The 18,093-nt window shown below is 38.9% G+C and overlaps 1 protein-coding gene across 1 annotated transcript in view; it reads left to right on the top strand.

Moving 5' to 3' along the window:
- The window catches only part of LOC132823256 (NEDD4 family-interacting protein 1-like), a 61,486-nt gene that overhangs the window by 30,308 nt on the left and 13,085 nt on the right, over window positions 1–18,093 (top strand). The window contains exons 3-5 of the mRNA XM_060836908.1: window positions 6,387–6,517; window positions 12,073–12,160; window positions 16,722–16,846. Of these exons, the coding sequence (XP_060692891.1) occupies window positions 6,387–6,517; window positions 12,073–12,160; window positions 16,722–16,846 (344 nt within the window). The remainder of the gene's footprint in view (window positions 1–6,386; window positions 6,518–12,072; window positions 12,161–16,721; window positions 16,847–18,093) is intronic.

The following is an 18,093-nucleotide window of genomic DNA, read 5'->3' as shown; positions in this document are numbered from 1 at the left end:
GACTGTCTATTTATCATACTGATTTGTAACAAGTATATGATTCCAAATACAGCACAAGTATTGAAATTTTCCTGCAAATCCAAATTTCAAATGCATGTCTGAAGTCCGTACTATTTCAGAAAGAATAATGAGGGGCATGGATAGGGTAAATAGGCAAAGTCTTTTCCCGGGGGGGGGGGGGGGTGTAGTCCAGATCTAGAGGGCATAGGTTTAAGGTGAGAGAGGAACAATTTAAGACACCTAAGGGGCAACCTTTTCACACAGAGGGTGGTGTGTGTATGGAATGAGCTGCCAGAGGAAGTGGTGGACACTGGTACAAATACATCATTTAAAAGATATGTGGATGGGTATGTGAATAGGAAGGGTTTAAAGGGATATGGGCCAAGTGCTGGCAAATGGAACTAGATTAGGTTAGGATATCTGGTCAGCATGGACGAATTGGACCAAAGGGTCTGTTTCTGTGCTGTACATCTCTATTAACTCTAAATACGTTAAAACAAAGAAATGTAACAACTATGAATTAGTGTTCATTTTCTTTATAGATGCCTCCCATGCATTTGCAAGCAACATAATCTAGAAAACAACAAAAATGAATCACTGCTTACTTATATAACACTAAATTCATCACTGTTTGAGTCCTGTAATATGTGGATAGAAAAGAAGATGGAAGGATTGCAGGTCAGGTAGTGTACTTACTAAGTTATTGCAATGCTGCACTTAAATGATGTGTTTACCTCCTGCTTAATGTTTGTGTGTACTGAAATTGAGTTTTTATGGCAAAGCAGAGGGAGCTCTAGCTGCTGCCTTGCCCGTATTGTGCTTCACCTGGATGGTGGCTAGAACATAATTGCCTGCTGCAACCTTGTTACATTTTAAGTAATCTGGGTAAGAGTATCCTGGGTCCAATTGTGTATTTGCAAAAATGATTATGGCCAGGTTCAGATAACTTGGACCAAATGGCCTCCTTGGTGCTATAAATAGAACATAGAACAATACAGTGCCGAACAGGCCCTTCGGCCCTCATTGCGCCAACCTGTGAATTAATGTAAGCCCATCCCCCTACACCAGGGGTGGGGAACCTGCGGCCTTAAGGCCACATGTGGCCGCCTTGGCCATTATGTGTGATCTTTTGAATGAATCCAAATTTTGTTATAGACTTATTAATTAGAGAATACAATGAAAGATTCTTTGACTTTGAGAATCATGACATCACACTTAAATTAGCATTTCAACCTCACCTAGTTGATGTCTCCAAGGCTCCTAAAGAACTACAGGTGGAATTGATTGAGCGCTCAGAAGATGATATTTTAAAGTCCTTATTTGACGCTAAGAAAGACCTGATTGAAATATGGAAAAATGCAATAGAATACCCATGCCTTCGGCAACATGCACAAAAAGTGCTTTCTTGCTTTTCATCCATTTATTGCTGCGAATCTGCATTCACCTACTTAACCAAAATCAAGACGCCCTTAAGGTGACAAATGACGGATACCCATCTAGAGGATCAGCTAAAACTGCAGACTCCATGCTGCAACCAAATATTCAAATGCTTTCCTACAAAAAGCAGTCACAACAAAGTCATTAAAAGGTTCGTTAACTTTAGAATTAACTTTTTTTTTCTTTAGTTAGTACATAGTAGTTAGATTTTTACAAAATAACGTGAACGTTGAAGAATATATAATTGAAGTTTCTTGGATGCGGCCTTATTAGATTACAACTAACATAATGCGGCCTTCCAACATGAAAAGATTCCCCACCTCTGCCCTACACTATCCCATCATCGTTCATATACTTATCCAAGAACTGCTTAAATGCCCCTAATGTGGCTGGGTTAACTACATTGACAGGCAGGGCATTCCATGTCCATACCACTCTGAGTGAAGAACCTGCCTCTGACATCTGTCTTTAAAAAAAATTACCCCTGAATTTGCAGCAATGCCCCCTCGTACAAAGCTGACATCGTCATCCTAGGAAAAAGATCACTGTCCATCCTATCTAATCTTCTGATCAGCTTATATGTCTCCATTGAATCCCCTCTTAGCTGCCTTCTCTCCAGTGCGAACAGACTTCAAGTCCTCGGCCTTTCTCCATTAGACCTTCCCGCCAGATGAGGCAACATCCTGGTAAATCTCCTCTGCACCTTTCCCAATGCTTCCACATCCTTTCTGTAATGGGGCAACCAGAACTGTACACAGTCTTCCAAGTGAGGCCACACTAGTGTTTTGTGCAGTTGCAGCATGACATCACTGCTTGGGAATTCAGTCTCTCTGCCAATAAAACGTAACACACCGTATGCCTTCTTAACAGCACTGTCAACCTGATGGCAACTTTCAGGGATCTATGTACATGGACACCAAGATCCCTCTGCACATCCACCCAGCTAAGAATTGTTCCGTTGACCCAGTATTCTATTTTTCTGTTATTCTTCCCAAAGTGAATCACCTCCTGTTTAGATGCATTGAATTCTCATTTTCCACCTCTCAGCCCATTTCTGCAGTTTATCTAAGCTGTCTGCAATATTCTTCCACGCCATCCACCACTCCATCGACTTTAGTGTCATCTGCAAACTTACTAACCCATCCATCAATGCCTGCATCCAAGTCATTTATAAAAGTGACAAACAGCATTGGTCCTTAAACAGATCCTTGTGGCACACCACTAATAACCAGACTCCAGGCTGAATACTTTTCATCAACCACCACTTGTTGTCTTACAAAAAGTCAGTTTCTAATCCAAACTGCTAAATCACCCTCAATCCCATGCCTGCATGTTTTTTCCAATAATTTACCATGTGAAAGCTTATCAAAGGCTTTAACTGCCCTGTCCTCATCCACATGCTTGGTCACCTCAAAAAAAAACGGAGGTTTTGTTTGGATGTTTCCATGTTAGAAAGTACCATTAACTAGATGCAGATCAATTTTGTTTTCGAGACAAAAATAGAGGAAGTGTGTTTGTTTGTTGCACCATTGTTTTCACTTTGAAAATTGAGAGTTGGGTGTCATTTTCATAAGTCACTTTATTTCTAAAACCCATTGTCCAAAAATCTGTTACTACTTGTTCTGTTGTTTTACTGATTCAACCTTCCATATTTGTCAGTATTGAACTTTATTTGCTATTTCACTGCACCGTTGCCTGACAATCATCTTTCTGCCAAACCTTAACTAGATTTTGCATCTTTATAGCATGCTATTTTTGGTGTTATCTGCAGATTCGTTAGCTATCCAATTAGGTTTGACACCCATGTCACTGTACTAATAAGGATACTGCGTGCAACAGGCCTGGTTTGATACTATATCTCTGTCTGTTGAAGTTTTTTGTCCAATATTTATGGAATCACAACAATCAGTACTAGATGTTAAGAAGATAGCATAAAAACAAAGGTAAGGTTGTTCAGCTGAATATACTGAAGATTTATGACAAAGGAAGCAAATTAATAATGTGCTTTGAAATAAATAAAGGTGATAGCCATTACACACATGTGGCTGCAAGATAATAAAGATTGAGCTCTGAATATTGAGTGGTTTTTGATATTGAAGCTAGGTAAATGTGAAGAAGTTTAATGTTTATCAGGCGTGGCATTTGAGCAACAATTAAAGATGGGGGAAGAAGTCACAAGTGGGAGTGATTGAGAGGTCCCCTAACAGTAAGCACAAGTAGGAAAGTATACAAGAAATATTGTGTAGTTTTGATAAAAGGACAGTAATAACCATGGGTGGCTTTAATCTACATATAAAATTAAAACAACAACATCAAATTGCCAGTTGCTGTTTGATAATCAGGAATTGTCGAGTGGAGTCCTACATGGGTCTCTGCTGGGGTCTCCACTTCTTACAATTTACATCATAGTTGATAACTACACAGAAAACACAAGGTCAGAGTATAATATGGGGAAATATGAAATTTTTCAGGAAGAATGAAAAAGCATAATATTACTTAAATAGCAAATGAGTTCAGAATTCTGAGTTGCAGAGAGATGAGATTTGTATAGAAATACGTCATTTAGCCCATTGAGTGTACTCTGTCACTGAATGAAATTATAGTTGATCCACTTCCCTGTCTTTTCCCCAGAACCCTTGATTCTCTTACTTACTGATTAAATATCTTGTCTGTCTCAGCTGTCCATAAAGTTAATGAGCAGGTTCAGCAGTTTTCTATGATAAAGATTAACAGATTCACTATCGTCTGAGAGAAAGTATTTCTCCTTATCTCTGTCCTAACTGTGACCCTTTACTCTTAAGATTATGCCCTCTGGTCCAAGATACTCCCACAAGAGGAACTGACATGTCCTCATGTAGCCTATTTCAAAAAAGTCACCTCTCATTCTTCAAAATTCCAATGAGTGTAGGCCTACTCAATCTCTCCTCCTTAGACAATCCTTCCATACCTATGATCATCGTCACGAATCTTCTCTGTACTGCATCCATTGCCAATATATCTTCCCTTACATAAAGGTATCAGAACTGGTCACAGTATTCCAGCTGATGTTGAACAAGTAGTTTGTATAGTTTTAGTAAGACATGGCAGTTTTTTTTACTCCATTCCCTTTGAAATAAAAGCTCACATTCTATTTGCCACCCTATTACTTGCTGAATTTGTATGCTAGCATTTGGTGATTTATGCATAGGTCCATGCTCCCTCCAACACTATAGGTTCTTAACTTATGAAACCTTTATCAAACGCCTTTTGGAAATTCAAATATGTTACATCCATTGCTTCTCCTTTATCCAAATACTTTGTTACCATCTTTAAAGAATTGTACGAAATTTGTCAGGCACAATTTCCCCTTCAAGGATCCATACCAGGATTGCTTGATTCATTTATATATTTTGAAATACTGTAGTGTTTCACCCTTCATAATCACTAGCATTTTCCTAAAAGCAGTTGTTAAGCTGGTAAGATAACTGCTTCATTGTTACCTCTTTTATGTCTCCTTACCATTTGGCCTCAATCTACTAACTAATAAGATCATGGCTGATCCAATTATGGCCCGAATACTCAATCCTGGCTGCATTCTGGAGCCTTAAACTCACTTGTTCGTCGAGATTCTACTTACCCCTGCTTTAAAAATATTCACTGGCTTTGTCTTCACTTCGTTTTAGGGAAGTGTTCCATGGACAGCACTCTCAAAATATCTCCTCTTTAATGGGGACCCCTTATATTTAAATGGACCTAGTTATTATTTCTCCTACTAATGGAAACATGCTTTTAACATTGACAACATCATCTCATTCATGTAAATTACAATGAATACAGCGCTAACTTGTCCAATCTTTTCTCATAAAACAATTTGCTAAAATCAGAATCAGTAGAACTAACTTTTTTCTCAGTACTCGTGGTGTAGTCACGCCAAAGTTTTTATACAGCCAAAGCAAAATCTCTACTTTACCCCTTTCCCTTTTAAAATATATCCCATTTGTCTTTTTAATCACTCGCCGTAGCTGTATGCTGTGTGTGACTGTCAGATATTGCTTGACTGTTTTGTATGACATTTCTCCCAATTTTGATACATGGTTCCAGATAATAATGAAGGTTTTGCAGAGTCAAATGTGAAGAATGTGCCTATGTAATAATTCCCAATATGGCATCATCCTGTGTTTAAATCTCACCACATTTCAAACATTTCATGCATCTTTTCGTGATCCAAGCTAGTGCTGCATAAATACACTCCCCTACAACTAAGTTAGATGTCATGTGATCCGTTGGGAAATTGTTAGTCTTTATTCAGTCTTTTTTAAAATCATAATCTTCCTCACTGATTTTGAAAGTGCTTCAGTCTGAAATTCACGAAGCTGTGTAAACTGAATGGGGAGAGCTTCAGTATTTTTACACTACTAAAATTCTGTAGCTCCCTGAGGCCCTCTAAGGGTAGGAAAATGTTGGAGCATTACAATCATGACTGGATCTTGGTAAGCATAGGTATTGAAAGAAAGGGTGTTTTTTTTTAGTGCACATGATTTGTTAGAATGGTTTTGGAGCATATCTGGCCATCACTGCTGCTGCATGTTTCCATCTATTAGTAAAGAGAGAATGCAGCTCAAAGTGTTTGATCCCAGGCTGCTTCTGGCTAACTTTTTTAAAAAATATTCAGCACAGCAAATTTGACCTTTGGATTTTGTTGTGAAGTAGTTGAAAACTTTGGTGTAGGCTATGTAGTATCTTAATGAAAAGAAAATTGAGGTTAGCTTTGTGTAAATGAAGAGAAGATCAAAGCAATAATGGCTGTGTCCTTTGACCATGTCGCTAGTTGTGTTGTGCTTTTGGCAGAGATTTAGAGTAACTTTGTCCACAATCCTATTAATGTTTATAAAAAATGCTATTCTGCAAAAGACCAAAAGAAGACATTGTTATGTTGAGCATTAATTTCTAATGTTTGATATGTTCTCCAGCTTATTTTGATTACAAAGAGGATCCTGCATTTCCAAAGCCGCCTTCCTACAGTGTGGCAACCACGCTCCCTTCTTATGATGAAGCTGAACGAACGAAAGTTGAAGCAACCTTGCCCCTAGTCTCTGGAAGGGTGAGAATCTTACCTACGCTTGTATACACAAGATATACTGCAGCTAGGCCACTGTATATACAAAATATGTGTAGGACTAATTAACGTTTTTTGAGAATATTAATTTTCATAGCCTTCTGTAGAGAATAAAATATTTACCAATCTCACTTACTTTGTGTACTAGCTTTACCATTTCTTTAAGTTAAAATAATTCATCCTTTGAGAAGGAGCCCTCTGCAATTTCATTAGTATGATAACTCAGATGGTGTCAGGATATCAATGAAATCTATATAACTTTTGCTATTTCAAACATCCTCCGAGAAATTACTCAAATGAGTTTCTGTTAATCCACGTTCCCTAATGTCCCAATTGCATACAATTGTAATTGCAACAGGCACTTATTCTTAGTTTTCAAAATTTGTGCCCACTAAGTCACTGCATTCAAATCCATATGTTCAGTTCAGTCAGTTATGTATTCCACTCTTTGTATAAAATTCTGTAGAAGTTTGATTTTCTGAGAAAACACCAGCAATTCTTAGTTGTAGATTCTGTCACTATGAAACCCCAATCAGTAACCCACCTCTGGTTTGCTATTTAAAAGCTGCATTTCCTAAGGATTTGGTTTTATGCACAGCTGCTAGAATTGTGTTTTTTGAAGTGGTGGATAACATTTTAGTGAGTTGAATTCCACCTGTGCTAAAACTGTGGCTCAATGTGATTCAAAATACTTATAATTTTAGTGCTGTAGCTGATATTTTTTCACTTTAAAACAAACATTTTTAAACGTACACAAACAGCACTGTTTGTGACAATGCAAAATAATGCAGAAAGGTAGTCTGTTTTTCCCAATAAACCAAGAAATGAGTTTTGTGCTTCACTTTTCTATGCTCTAATCTAATTTTGTTTCGGATCTTCTTTTAGCAGTATAAATACAAGAAACCTCTTGTGACAATGGAGGACCTGCAAGATTGGTTAACTCTGTGGAGTGATGATTAATTTTAGTAACCATTTTATTTTGCTTTGTTTTATTCCACACATTTAAATGCATGAATTAGGTCTGATTGTATTGAGTAAAATGCTGAATCACTAAAGTAGCAGCTGGCATTGCTACTGGATTATTGATCTGCCAATTGATACAATATTGACTTAACTTCCATCAGTGACAGTTAAATCTCTTTCTGCTGGGATTTTTAAATTGTATTTCAATCGCTGAAGCATCATGCATTTATTTAAACCTTATCCAATTAAATTTTGTGACAGTGACTGTTGTCTCATGATCACACAATTTTGTGATGCTGCTGTTCAGATAGAATTAATTAGCTAGGATGGATGTAATTCATCCAATAACAAAATATTAGAAATATTACAACACATCTGTTAGAAAGTTGAGCAGCAAAATTCTAAAAGACTTGCAAGCAAAGGCAAGCACTATTAGTAGTTTCTTAAGATGACTATCCTTCTGAACACATTGTTATATCATGAAACACTGCATGTTTGATCACTGATAATGGAGTTGAGTATTGTGCTTCCCAAATGAGAGTATTTCTCATCTTATAGCATATCAGCATTTATGGCCCATGCCTAATTGCCTAAAATGCCATAAGTGCTGAGAGTCTGAAGTCACACATGGGCCAGGCCAAGTAAGAATGGCAGATTTGCTTCCCTGAAGCACATTAGTGATCTGGGTTTTTTTTTACACAACATTCCACAATGTTAGGCTAGTTGTTTTTAATCCAGTTTTTATTGACTTCAAATTTCACAATCTGCCATGGTGGTTTTTAAGCCATTGCCCTTAGAATATTGACCTGAGTTGCTAGTCTAGGCACATTACCACCATGCCACCAACTCCCCTGTAACATTTATATCTTTGTATTGCATCTCGCTATTAAATTAAACTAAATTTGGCTTTTCTTCACCTTGTCAGTGGCCTTATTGTCATTATATAGTAATACTGTCGACTACTAACAGATTGAAGCTGATCTTCTTGAAATTCAAGCATCAGAAATTAACTAGAATGCATTGAAAACAAAGCATGTTAATTCACAAATTCTTGAATGAATGAATAACATTCACATCACTCCATCTCCAATAAGAAACAATCTTTCTGCCACCCTTTGATGTTCACTGGTGTTAGCATTACTGAATTCCCCACTATCAACATCGTTGGGAGAATCTCAGCTAGGCTCACCATATAAAAACAGTGGCTACAAGAGCCAGTCAGAGGCTAGAAATACTGCAGCAAGTAACTCACCTCTTAACTCCCCAGAGCCTGTCTGGCATCCATAATTCACAAGTTAGGAGTGTGATGGAATATTCTCCACTTGCCTGGACATCTGTAGCTCCAAGAACGCTCTAAGTTTGATATTATCTTGGAGAAAACAGCCCACTTGATTGGCACCATGACATCCACAAACATGTACTTCCTTCACCACTGACACTCAGCAGCAGTGACTGCTATCTACAAAATGCTGTTCAGACATTCGCCAAAGATCTTTTGAAGCACCTTACAAACCCACAACCACTTCCACCTAGAAGAACAAGGACAGCAGATACTGAGGACACGACTTGCAAGTTGCCCTCCAAGCCACTTACCATCTTGACTTGGAAATATATCACTGTTCCTTTAGTGTGGTCGGTCAAAGTCTTAGCATTCCCTCCCTAATGGTGGTGTGTGTTTACCTAACGGCAAATGGACTGTAGCAATTCAAGGAAGCAGCTCACCACCATCATCTCAAAGGCAATTACGTGTGGACAATAAATGCTGGCCAACAGGTGCTGCCTATATTCCACAAGAAAATAAAAAGTATCATGCCAAACTTGTTGGTATCTAGTGACTGACCCTCTCTTCTGTTAAACTCTTGACAATGAATTATGATGACCAGTTTATTTCTTGGTATTAATTTTAACTTTGCTGTATATTTAAATGATCTTCAAGCATGAATTGTGCCAATGTGTAGTTTTGAAAACGTAAGTATTACATACAACTGCAGCAAGAGCTATATTTAGCACATGGTGTAGACAAGGGATCAAATTTGAGTTCTTCCTGGTCTGTGTTAGCCAGGGTCTTATTTATTTGGTATGTTCATGAACAAATGGGCAACTTGTGACATTTGTTGGGGGTGGCGGGGAGGTGATGTGGAAAGCAAGAGAGAGAACAAGCAGAAATGTTCTATCACTTTGTTCTCAGTCGGTGCAATTGTACATCCATAGTGCCAATCCAGAGATTCAGTACCAGGTCATTTTATACAGTTTGCAAAACAATCTATTGTTGACCTGAGCACTGGCTCATCCTTCCAAGTCTTATCAGCTCTAAAAGAAATTACTCAAATGGCCTAATGTGTACTAAAGGGTTTCAACAGCTTAACATGTACTGCTACAGTCTATAGCAACCTTGAAAGCTGGAAACATTTTTAGTTTCATATTTGGCTGATCTTCCAATTTTAAATGAATGTATTTGCTGTTTGTCAAATGAAGTATTTAAAGATTATGTTGTTAAACCAGATCAGACCATAAAAAATGGGGACAGGAGGAGGCTGTTCAGTCCCTTGAGCCTGCTGCACCATTCAACAGGATCATGGCTGACATAACATTCCTCATATCCACTTTTCTTCAGTTTCTCCATTCTTGATTCCCCTACTGATCAAGAATCTATACATCTCAGCCTTACATGTACATAAGCCAACTGCACCTCTTTCTGACATAGAATTCCAAAGGTGCTCAATCCTCGGAGAAGAAATTCTTTCTCATCTCAATGTTAAATTGTCATTCCTTTATTATGAGATGATGCCCTCTAGTCCAGGATTTTCCCATGAGCAGAAGCATCCTCTCAGTATTTACCTTGTCAAGCCTATTAAGAATCTTTATATGTTTCAATGAGATCGCGTCTCATTCTTTTAAACTCTAATTAGAAGAGTTCCAACCTATTTAGTTTTTGCTCATAATACAATCCCTCTGTACTAGGAATCATCCTGGTGAACCTTCTCTGAACTGCCTCTGATGAAACATTTCTCTCCTTAAATAAGGGGACCAAAACTGCTCACAGTATTTCGGATGTGGCCTTAACAGCACCTTGTGCAATTGCAGTAAGACTTGCCTACTTTGTACTCAAACAATCCATTCTTCTTCTGGATTACTTGCTGATCTGTGTGCTAGTTTTCTGTGTTTCATAAGCAAGTACCCACAAGTCCTTTTGTGTTGCAGCTTTCTACATTTTTCTCCATTTAAATAATATTTTGTTCTTTTGTTCACCCTTCCGAAATGAGCAGTTTCATATGTTCCCATATTATATTCCATTTGACAACCTTTTGCCCACTTACTAATCCTAACAATATCTTTCTGTAATCTTTCTTTGTTTTCCTCTTGTAACTTGCCTTTGCACCTATTTTTGTGCCATCTATAAATATGGCTAGAGTACAGCACTTCCTTCCTCCATGTTTTAATATACGTTGTAAACAATTACAGTCCCAGCACTAATCCCTGTGGGAGCCCCACTGGTTATATTTTGCAAACCTATTTTATGGCAATGGTATCTTCCTTGACTTTCAGTGGCATTACCATTACTGAATCCGATTTAATGATAGTATGATCAAGTTCAATTAAATATTTAAAAGGTAGAGTTGCAAAGTAAGATTCCAAATTTAAGTAAAGCTATCTTCAATGCAATGAAGCAAAAATTGTGCGCGGAAAACTGGGCAAAATTATGTAAACTATATATTGTTCAAAACCAGTGTATACCCCTAAAGAACAAGAGGTCTTGACAGAAAATGTCAAGAATGACTAAAGCAGTCCAGTACATCAGATGAGTTGCAATTGTTCAAAAAGCAGCTTGTTACTATCTTAAGGGAAATTTGTGATGGCTGGTAAATGGTGGCCTAGTCAGTGACATCCATATGCTGTGAAAGAATACATTTTTTAAAAAGTCATGCCCTAGGTGAAAAGGTCCAGATGGTGTTTGCCCAAAGAGTGTAGAGAGAGAGAGAGAGGTAAGAGTATTAAGAGATGGATATAGCAACTATTCAAGGTGGTACAAAACTAAGAAGCCAGTGCAGCGAACATGTTCCAGCAAACAAGTAGTCAATGCTGCAATCCTTCCAAGGACAGTGATTGAAAGAGGGAAATCTTGGAGCAGAGCAGATGTGCTGTGAAAATGAGAGTGCAAGGTTGCGGAGGCAGGTGAAGGAGAGAAGATTGAAAGTGGAAATTGAATAGTAATCAGTGCTTTGAGTGCAGGAGGAGCAACTAACCACAAGCTTTGGATGATGTATTGACCATTAGGATAAGGGACATAAAGTAGGTGCAGATACTCCTGGAGAAAGCATGTTCATCCATAATATGATTCCAAATCAATAATATAAGGGAAATTCATATTAAAATTGCAAAGAGAGGAAAGGCTAGAGGTTGTAAAATAGGTTAAAGCTCCGGGTTACAAATAGCATTAGATTTCAATTTGATAACGTGATTTGTTTGCTAGCATTCTGTTCAAAAGTTCAAGATGCTGAACGTGGTTATCCTGCTTACATGTATTTAATCTTTCAGAAAGAAGACAAATCTGAAATGTATTTCTTTTATCCAAACAGGATGATGATTTTTCAGGAAGGGATGACTTTGATGATGCAGATCAGCTCAGGATAGGGAATGATGGCATATTCATGCTGACATTCTTCAGTAAGGATTATTTTAAAATTACATTTATTTTAAAATAAGCTTTTTAGAATTATGTCCTAATAATAAGGCAGACCTTTGAAACAAAGAATAAACTACAAATCTCATGTGGAGTAAGTATGTTGCATATCAACGGAGATGAGCTTTTTAGTTTACCATTTCATGTTATTTATTGGTACCTGTATAATTTAGCTCTAAACGCTGAAACATGTTTTCTTTTAAAAGATGTGTGTTTAATTTGAGTTAGCAACTCCAGTAATTTTTGAGTATTGATAATATGAAAGGAGATTAGATATGACCGTTAATAGACATTTTGATCTTCTATGTTAACGATCAAAGAATCCCTACAGTGTGGAAACAGGCCACTCAGCCCAACAAGTGCACATTGATCCTTCGAAGTGTATCCCACCCAGACCCATTCCCCTACCCTATTAATCTACATTTCCCATGACCAATGCATCTAAACTACACATCCCTGAACACTAAGTAATTTAGCATGGCCAATTCACCTAACCTGCACACCTTTGGAAAGCAGGAAGAAAGCGGAACACCCGGAGGAAACCCATGCAGACATGGGAGAATATGAAAACTCCACACACAGTTGCCTAAGGCTGGCGTTGAACCTGCGTCCTTGGCGCTGTGAGGCAGCGTGCTGCCCTGTTTCACCAATTTCCAATCACCAAACAATGTGATTTGTTTGTTTTCTCTTTCATGAGATGTAGGCATTACTAGTAATGCCAGCAATTTGTGCTTGTCAGTATTTGTCCTTGAATTGAATGGCTTTCTCTGCCATTTCAAAGAACAATTCGGAGTCAACCATATAGCTATGGGTCTAGAGTCACATGTAGACCAGACCAGATGTGCTGGCAAACAGCAAACTGGTTTGAAGTCTGTCTACTTCAATGCCAGAATGATCCAAAATAAGGTGAGCTTGCAGCATGGATAGGTATCTGGGACTTCGATGTTGTGGCCATTTCGGAGACATGGATAGAACAGGGTGAGGAATGGATGTTGCAGGTTCCAAGGTTTAGATCTTTCATTATAAACAGGCAAGGTGGTAAAAGAGGGGGAGGTGTGGCCTTGTTAGTTAAAGATAGTATAACAGTGGCTAAGAGAATTTTTGATGAGGACTCGTCTACTGAGGTAGTGTGGGTTGAGGTTAGAAACGGCAGAGGAGAGGTTACACTGATTGGAGTTTTTTTTTATATAGGCCTTCGCAGAGTTCCGGGGAGGTGGAAGAGAGGATTAGCAAAATTATTTTGAGTAGGAGTGAAAGGAACAGGGTTGTCACTACGGGTGACTTTAACTTCCCCAACGTTGACTGGAAATGTTATAGCTCTAGTAAGTCGGGTGGATCAGTTTTTATCCAATGTTTACAGGAGGGTTTCCTGACACAGTATGTCGAAGGGCCGACAAGAGGGGAGGCCACTGTGGATCTGGTGCTTGGTAATGAACCAGGCCAGGTGTTTGACTTAGTTATAGGTGAGCACTTTGGAGAGAGTGACCATAATTCAATTAACTTTAGTTTAGTGATGGAAAGGGATAGGTATATGCCACAGGTCAAGAGTTATCGTTGGGGCAAGGGAAATTATAAAGTGATTAGGCAAGAATTAGGATGCATAGAATGGGGTAGCAAAATGCAGGGGATGCAGACAATCAAAATGTGGAGCTGGTTTAAGTAACAGGTATTGCGTGTCCTTGATAGGTATGTCCCTATCAGGTAGGGAGGAAGTGATAAGGTAAGGGGATTTGTAGTTTACTACAGAAATTGCATCCCTTCTTAAGAAGAAGGAGACTTATGTTTTGATGAGGCAGATGGTTCAGATGAGACGATGGAGAGTTACAGATCAGCTAGGAAGGATTTAAAGAGAGAGTTAAGAAGAATAAAGAGAGGACATGAGCAGTCTTTGGCAAATGGAATAAAGGAGAACCCTAAAGCTTTCTATAGATATGTGAAGAATAAAAGGATGATTAGGGTAGGAATAGGGCCAGTCAAAGACAGAAGTGGGAAGTTGAGTGTGGACTCTGTAGAGATCGGAGAGGTGCTAAATCATTGGTGTTCACTCAGGAAAAGAAGAATATTGTAGAGGAGAAGAATGAGGTACGAGATATTAGACTAGAAAGGGTCAAGGTTAGTAATGAACAGGTGTTATCAATTTTAGAAGGAGTGAAAGTAGACAAGTCCCCTAGGCCGGATGGGATTTATTCGAGGATTCTCTGGGACGCTAGGGAAGAGATAGCAGAGCCTTTGGCTTTGATATTTGAGTCGTCATTGTGTACAGGTTTAGTACCAGAGGACTGGAGGATTGCAAATGCTGTGCCCTTGATCAAGAAGGGCAGCAGAGATGACCCAGGTAATTATAGACCAGTGAACCTTAATTCTGTTGTAGGAAAGGTTTTGGAAAGGATTAGAAGAGATAAGATTTATCATCATCTAGCAAGCTACAATTTGATTTCGGATAGTCAACATGATTTCATCAAAGGCAGGTCATGTCTCACAAACCTCGTTGAGTTTTTTGAGAAAGTGACCACGTATGTAGATGAGGGTAGGGCAGTTGACGTGGTATACATGGGCTTCAATAAAGCCTTTGATAAGGTTCCACGTGGTAAGCGGATGGAGAAAATGCAGAGGCATGAAATTGAGGGTGATTTAGCAGTTTGGATTAAAAACTGGCTTTCTGGAAGAAGGCAGTGAGTGGTGATTGATGGAAAATATTCAGTCTGGAGTCCATTTACTAGTGGTGTGCCACAAGGATCTGTTTTGGGACCACTGCTGTTTGTCATTTTTATAAATGACTTCGACACAGGTGGATGGAATAGAAAATTTGCAGATGACACTAGAGTCAGTGGAGTGGTGGAAGAATGTTACAGATTGCAGGGGGACTTGGATAAACTGCAGAATTGGGTTGAGAGGTGGCAAGTGGAGTTCAATGCAGCTAAATGTGAGGTGATGCACTTTGGGAATAATAACAGGAAGGCAGAGTACTGGGTCAATGGAAAGATTCTTGGTGGTGCGGATGTGCAGAGGGATCTTGAAGTCCATGTTCATAGATCCCTGAAAGTTGCCACCCAGGTGGATAGTGCTGTTAAGAAGGCATCCGGTGTGTTTGGTTTCATTGGTAGAGGGATTCAGTTCTGGAACTGCAATATCATGCTACAGCTATACAAAATGCTGGTACGACCACACTTGGAATATTGTGTACAGTTCTGGTCGCCCCATTACAGGAAGAATGTGGAAGTATTGGAAAAGGTGCAGAGGAGATTTATCAGGATGTTGCCTGGTCTTGGGGGGAAGGTCTTATGAGGAATGGCTGAGAGACTTGGGTCTATTCTCATTGGAAAGAAGGCGGCTAAGGGGGGATTTGATAGGGACATACAAGATGATCAGAGGATTAGATAGGATAGACCGTGAAAGACATTTTCTTAGGATGATGATGTCAGCTTGTACGAGAGGGCATAACTACAAATTGTGGGCTGATAGATTTAAGACAGATGTCAGAGGCAGGTTCTTTATGCAGAGAATGATATGGCTGTGGAATTCCCTACCTGCTAATGTAGTCAACTCAGCCACATGAGGGAGATTTAAACAATCCTTAGATAAACACTTGGATGATTTGGGATTGTGTAGGGAGACGAGCTGAGAATAGTTCACAGGTTGGCGCAACATCGAGGGCCGAAGGGCCTGTTCTGCACTGTAATGTTCTATGTCTATGTCTAAGGATGATGGAATTCCTTCATAAAGAACATCCCCAGCGCATTAACCTCTGGTTGCTAGTTCAATCACATTGGCACTGTATCACCATCTTTAGAAGTCTTTAGAACTTCCTTATCTGAAATGGAGTTGGACCTTTTCTACAATTTGAATGTGCACACATTACTGACAGTAGCTTTACCATTTGGAGGCCTGAAAATCCTGCATCTAAAATGTATGAGTGGGCTGGAATTTGGATCGGGATTCTATTTTGTTTTGCCCAGCATGAAATCTCTGCTTATTTCTGCTGCCACAGTGACATGCTCACCTCTGAAGAAGTGGAAGTTGTAAAATTGCCCATAGGAAATCCTTCACCACTATTACTCTGAAGCTAAATGGGACCTATATGTGCATTCTGGGGTAGTAATTAGGACTCCGTGCAAGCAAAGTGCTATCTACAGAATGGATGAGTTTTTTTCAGTGCGCTTGTATTGAGACTGAATGACTCACCCCTCCCATTAGAGTAGCAGATTTCAAGTGTCATTCTGAAATTCCTGTACAGTCTACATATAATAACTGAAAATGTCACAGGCAGCCCTCCCCATATGTCATTGACACTGTTCCCTTGATTTCAATCTGGAACCTGGTAAGTCTAAGATCGACTGGTGGCTAGATCTGATGTCCTGCCTCACTCTTTGTTGAAGTGATTGTTTTAAAATTTCAAACAAGAAGGTCTTTTTTTAAAATCTGCATGCTCAAAACTCTGGTTTATTTGGGAAGTTATTATTTGAGAAATCTGACAGTGTTAGAGGAGTCACAAGTATTAAGGAAAATCATGATTTTAATTAAACATTCTTTACCTGTGGTTCCTAGTGGCATTCCTGTTCAACTGGATTGGATTCTTCTTATCATTTTGTTTGACCACTTCAGCTGCTGGTCGGTATGGGGCCATTTCTGGATTTGGCCTCTCTCTGATAAAATGGATCCTCATTGTCCGGGTGAGTGAAATACTTTTACATCTCATTTTGACTCTCCCAAACAAAAAATCAAACTGCTTCCAAACCTGAAATAAGTTGAAATTGAAATAAGTTGTAACAGTTCTAAATTTCCATTGGGTTTTGTGATCATTGAGCTTACTGATGCTTTATAGTGAAAATTATGCTGCTGTGTAATGACAAAAGAATATGTTTGACCCTGTCTTTTAGGCAATATTCTCACTCTTATGCCATACTATTTTCCATTTAATAGCAATGTTTCAGCAGAGATATAAGTGTAATTTTGATGATGTCATGTAATTAGATCTGTTATAGTGAGGTGTTCATGAAATGAAAAAAGCTGTTGCAGTCAAATGATGTGTTCTGTAAAGTGTAATTCCAGTTTAGATTAGGTTAGATTAGATTAGATTCCTTAGTATGGAAACAGGCCCTTTGGCCCAACAAGTCCACATTGACCCTCCCACCCAGACCCATTCCTTAACTAATGCACCTAACTATGGGCAATTTAGCATGGCCAATTCACCTGACCCACATCTTTGGACTGCGAGAGGAAATCGGAGCACCCGGAAGAAACCCACGCAGACACTGGGAGAACGTGCAAACCCCACTTAGACAGTCGCCCAAGGTGGGAATTTAACCCGGGTCCCTGGCACTGTAAGGCAGCAGTGCTAACCACTGAGCACCATGCCACCCCTACTTTGAGATATTCAAACATTTTTGAGACTTTGAAAGGTCTGAAGTCATTTTTATGACTTAAATTGACAGGAGAAAATCTCAACTTGCTGCTGTAAGTGTGATCTAATTCAAAGGTTGAATGAGTTCCTGCTCCTTCCCATAAGCAGACTTGAAGTTTTACTCCTACATTTTTGTAGCAGCAGCAGCAGCAGCAAGTGACTATGGGATTGAGAGTTTGCACAATTTTTAATTGCTACATTTTCTTTGCGAATTACCAATGCATGCAGTATTACCAACGAGCAGAGTTACAATTCCATGTAAATCAGGTAAGATTTATGTATACAAATAGTTCTTAGTAATACAGAACTTGTGGATTGCAGGAAAAAGGCAGATTTTGTTGAAGTTATTTGCCTGCACTTAACTGGAAAATTTGCAAGGAATACCAGTGTGAAGGAATAACAACATTATATTCATGCATGCGAAAAGTTGTTTTCCCTTTATACTAGCATTTCTCATGGATTGTCCGAATGAACTAAAGAAAAGCTTTTAACAAAACATTTTTTTTTTGGGAAGAC

Source organism: Hemiscyllium ocellatum, chromosome 16, assembly GCF_020745735.1.
Source record: "Hemiscyllium ocellatum isolate sHemOce1 chromosome 16, sHemOce1.pat.X.cur, whole genome shotgun sequence".
Taxonomy (NCBI): Eukaryota; Metazoa; Chordata; class Chondrichthyes; order Orectolobiformes; family Hemiscylliidae; genus Hemiscyllium; species Hemiscyllium ocellatum.
This window is presented reverse-complemented; position numbering and strand designations above follow the sequence as displayed.